The sequence below is a fragment of the Penaeus monodon genome, chromosome 14, assembly GCF_015228065.2.
Source record: "Penaeus monodon isolate SGIC_2016 chromosome 14, NSTDA_Pmon_1, whole genome shotgun sequence".
NCBI lineage: Eukaryota > Metazoa > Arthropoda > Malacostraca > Decapoda > Penaeidae > Penaeus > Penaeus monodon.
Window position 1 is genome coordinate 33,651,753 of NC_051399.1, and position 5,000 is coordinate 33,656,752.

Genomic DNA, 5,000 nt, shown 5'->3' on the forward strand with positions numbered 1-5,000 from the left:
AATATAAGCATAGTTTTTATCATAATAATTATTACTGTTGTTATTATCATCACCATTATCATTATCATTATTAATATTATCACCAACATCTTGATCATGTTTCATCAGAACTAAAATTATCACCATCATCAACTCTAGTCTGTAATGAAACTGAAGTTTCTCAGAAGTATAACAGAAAAGATAGAGTGTCATATCCTCTACCTGCACAATTGAAAACACCCCTTACCCATACGATTTTAAATTGCTTTACTTTCATTTATATTATTCGCTGTTTTTCATTATGTTTTCTACACTCTACCAGGAGAATTATTTATTCTATATCCAGTGTACAAACTCTTAGTAGCTGTGAAGTACCATCGGCATGCTTCCATCTAGCTATATTATGTGTTGAAAAACATTTTCTCATGCCACTCTCAGAACAGTGTCTTTCCATTTCTGTTCCTAGTCTCCAAGGTGATGGAAGAGACATAACAAATGTAAGGGAAAGAAAGTGAATGCTAACAAATTATTCAGTGCTAAAAACTAAAACCAACAGAATACTTGCCTTCAACATATGTGAGTCAGAAGGAAGCTGATCCAACTTCTTGAGACTATTTCCTGTGAGGTTGAGGTGAGAGAGACTCTTCAGTCCCCTGAGCCTCTCGCGGGGCAGGATTTCCAAGTGGTTGAAGCCCAAGTTGAGATGAGTAAGTTGCGTGAGGTTTCTGAAGCATCCTGGAGAGATCTTTGCTATTGCGGCTTGTCCGAGGTTGAGGGAACGCAGGGAAGGTGTCAGAAGTAGGTCATGGCTCGTTAACAGAGTGAGGTTAGTCCTCGAGGCCTCTAGTTCCTCTAGGGCTGCGAGCGGAGGTCCTCCTGCCACCAGGATTCCTGTAACTCGCTTCATCGGATTGCCAGACATGTTAAGTGTCATGAGAGAAGCCATGCCATCCAAGAACATGGCATTTGGAATCTGGCTGAAAATATTGTCTGCTAGGTTAAGCCTTGTGATGCTCAAATTAGCGAACACACCAGGTGGTAAATCTGAGAGTTGATTGCCTGATAGATCTAATTCCTTTAGGTTTTTCAGTTTGGAGAAAACAGTATTATCCATTGATCTCAAATTTGTTTTAGACAGGTAAAGTTCCCTTAGGCCAGTTAAATCATTCAAAGATCCACTCAGAGAAGAGAGTGGATTTCCATTCAGGGTTAAAAGCTCTAGTTTCCTTAACCCTTCAAGCGAAGTCATGACCTGGTTTGTTAAGTTATTGTATGAAAGGTCTACCTCCCTTAATCTACGCATTTTCTGGAATAGTGCTGCTGTCAAAAACCTGAAACTGTTTCTCGCCAGATTGAGAGTCCTCAGCTCAGAAGCTTCAGCCAACAAATGAGCCGGAAGGTTCTCCAACCTACAGCCACTTAGATCTAAAGTGTCTAGATTAGGCAAATCGTACAAGGAGTCCTCAGCCACTGTATCAAAATGATTATCGGCCAGATTTAGGTTCCTGATACTCGGTGTTCTAAAATAGAGTTTATGCAGACTGACAAGCATGTTTTTCTTCAGGTTCAGCTCCTCTAAGAACCTGAGATCTGCAAAGGCGTCAGGATCAATCTCGTTAATCATTGACCCTTTCAGATTGAGTGTCCTGAGAGGTATCGAACCCTCAAACATGTAACGCCTTATCACGAAGATCTGGTTGTTGGAGAGGTCGAGAGTGGTCAAGTTTGGCAATTTCTGGAAGGTCTGTGGTTCGATGTCCATGATCTCATTATCATTCATGTTAAGTCTCTCGAGCATTGTCAGCCCCTCAAAGAGCAAAGAGCTGACGTGCTGTAGTTCATTGTTAGACAACGAAAGCTGCTTGAGTTTCTTCATGGTCTCAAATGACTTGTCTTCTATTCGCCTAATTTGATTGTTTTCGAGGTAAAGCTCCTGTAATGATGAGAGGTCACTTAACATGCCTTTTGTAATGTTAGTAACATTATTATCATTTAGCCAAAAAATCTCGAGTTTATTTTGCCCCCTAAATGCATCAGAATGTATAGTATTAATCTCATTTCTCGATAATTTCAAGGTTATCAAATTTGCTGGGTAACGGCTAAGAGAATCAGGAAGTTCAGTCAATTTATTTCCTTCTAAATTCAAGTGTTGAAGATTTTGTAACATTGAAAATGCTTCTTTTTCAATATACTTTATTCTGTTGTTCTGCAGGTGTAACTCAAGAAGGTTTGGCAGTGGTAAAAAGACTCCACGTTCTATTCTAGTAAGTCTGTTGTTCTGCAGGCGAAGCTCCCGAAGCTCAGCAAGGTGCGCGAATGTGCCCTTGTTCAGGCTCGTGAGCCTATTGTTGTCCAGACTTAATGAACTTAAGCTTCTTGTCGTGGTGAACAAACCAGCAGGAATTTGTACCAAATTATTTGAACTGAGCTGGAGGTCAAATAAGAGCTCCAAATTAGCGAAGGCTCCACTTTCAATGGAGTGAATTTCGTTGTTCTGAAGATATAACACCGTGATCTTTGTGGAATTTGTGAAAGTGTCATTTTTGATCTTCAGAATATTATTGCTGTTGAGGAATATTTCCTGGATTTCCGGGAGGTTCCTGAACATCCCATTGCTGATGGAGTGGAGATGGTTGTCGCCAAGATCAATTACTCTGATGTAGATGGTGTAAGTGAAGGTCTCCGGCTCCACATTAGTGATATCATTGTGGCTCAGATAAAGCGTCTGTAGCCTCGTGTTCTGAACGAAGGCATCTCCTGACAATACCGAGATCTCGTTCATGTACATGGAAAGTGAGAGAAGAACGGGCATAGTGCCTAAGGTGGAACTTGTCAACTGTGTGAAGTGGTTGCTGCTGAGATCAAGTACTTCAAGTGCTGGGAGCCGTGAGTATCCATCGTTTATTACATCGGATATGCGATTCCAGGTTGCTTTTAAAGTTCTGAGCTTACTCAGTCGTCTTAGTGCTGGAATCGGTAGTTGTTTAAGTTTGTTGTTCATAAGATTTAACTCTTCCAGAGTTTCATGGAGTCCATCGAATGCATACTCTGATATCAGCTTAATGCCATTTCCTTTGAGGTTAAGACTTACTAACTTCAACTTAAAAAAACTAAAACTTTGAAGTTCTGTTATGTTGTTGGCCTCAAGGTCCAGTGCCCTCAATCTTGTGAGCGTCTGCAGAGCTGCCTGGGGCACAGCCGTGAGTTGACTGTGCATGATTGTAAGGCTTTCCAAAGTATTTTCCAGACCCTGAAAACTGCCGTCTGAGATCGTCTGCAGACCGGAGTGGGATATTTGCAGGCTGGAAACGCCAGCGCTGGATGTAAAAAGTCCTGGTGGAAGTGTTGTCACATTCACGTCTAAGTCATATATACTGAGAGATTTAACTGCTCGTTGAACAAGACCGAGGACTCTGGACACTTTATTCAGAGATACCATAGGACACTCGAGGAAAACCCCATCATCGAAATGGTAACACGGACACCACGGATTGTCCTCCCAACTAGGACACGCTGTTCTCGACACCTCCTGGGCTCTGGTCAAGCTGCTGCCCCCCGCCGTCCACGCCGCCAGGAGGGTTGTGAAGTACAGCCAATCCATGCTTAGGATCAGCTGCCAATCATACTGTATCTGAAATCAGAGAAAAGGCAGACTTAATCGGGTTTCTTTAATTCACTAACATTAAAACTGGTAAAGCTTAGCTAATCAAATGAAAATTATATTACTATTATTTTCCGCGTGTGCTTGTGTGTGTGTGTGTGTGTGTGTGTGTGTGTGTGTGTGTGTGTGTGTGTGTGTGTGTGTGTGTGTGTGTGTGTGTGTGTGTGTGTGTGTGTGTGTGTTTGTATGTTTGTGTGCCTGTCACTCTGTCTGGATCTGTGTCTATGTCAATGTTCATGTCTGTGTTTATATATATATATATATATATATATATATATATATATATATATATATATATATATATATATATATATATATATACATATATATATATGCACATATATATATGCATGCGTGTATACATGCAAGTACTTATATCCAATATCCAAGCCGACTGATATTACACGGTCTGTAACTCGACACCGGAAAGCCTCAGCGTTTATCGAGAAGAGGAAAAAGACGATAATGACATGCGAGTTCCGTCACACTCAACGAACCGGGGAGTTCAACATTCGCCTTCCCTCGGTGGGGTCCTGCCTCGTCTTTCCTCTACATCCTCCTCCGCGTTCCCTCCTCCTTCCTAACCCTTCCCCTCCCTTTCTCCTCCTTTTCGTCCCTTCCTCCTCCCCCTACCTCTTCTTCCTCCCCTCCTTACCTCTTTCCCCTCCTTACCTGAACGATACCTTAGTCGCTTTGTGCTAACTAGTACCCGCGAAGATGAAGTAGAGAAAGGCGCAGTGACATACTTCATTATGGAGGTCGATATATTGATGTATCGTTCACTATAAATAATAGCGCTTGGGTATTTTCACATGGCGTTCGATAGCTTTCTGAATTAAGTACTGGCTTCCGGAGAACAAGAGTAAAGTAAGATTTTTTCAGACTTTTTTCATAGGATGTTAACAGTCGTCGAAATATACGTTGCGGTACCCTTGAATTAGTTACAGACATGTTCTATATATTACGAATGAGTGAAGAACTACGAAGACGGAAGAGAGAGAAAGAACTAAGAAAATGAAAGAGAGGAAAGAGGTAGAAAATGCCAAACCCTATTTCTGACGAATATCCTAGCTATTAATTTATTTCCTCAGTACAGCATTGAGTCTTTGCTCCATTGTAAGTTCTAGCATTAATCACGCAGGAACCGGTGACATGTTTATTAAGTTTGTTTAATCAATTATGCATCCGCGCAGGGAAGTTCACCGACATACAGACATAGCATATCCGAAGTAAGTTGAGGTACGTAAGGGTGGGTGCGGGAACGAAAGAGAGAGAAAAAGGTTGAAGGAATACCGAAAGAATTTCAGGTACAAAAGTCAAGATTTGTTAACAATAACACCCACAACTGAAGGCACAGTTC

At 41.4% G+C, this 5,000-nt stretch overlaps 1 protein-coding gene across 2 annotated transcripts in view; it reads right to left on the reverse strand.

Annotated features, from left to right (window-relative positions):
* LOC119581060 (protein artichoke-like) overlaps positions 1–5,000 on the reverse strand; it is an 85,937-nt gene that overhangs the window by 11,323 nt on the left and 69,614 nt on the right. For both annotated transcript variants that reach the window (XM_037929359.1, XM_037929360.1), the window contains exon 3: positions 545–3,610. In XM_037929359.1, the coding sequence (XP_037785287.1) occupies positions 545–3,580 (3,036 nt within the window). In that variant the 5' untranslated portion in view covers positions 3,581–3,610. The remainder of the gene's footprint in view (positions 1–544; positions 3,611–5,000) is intronic.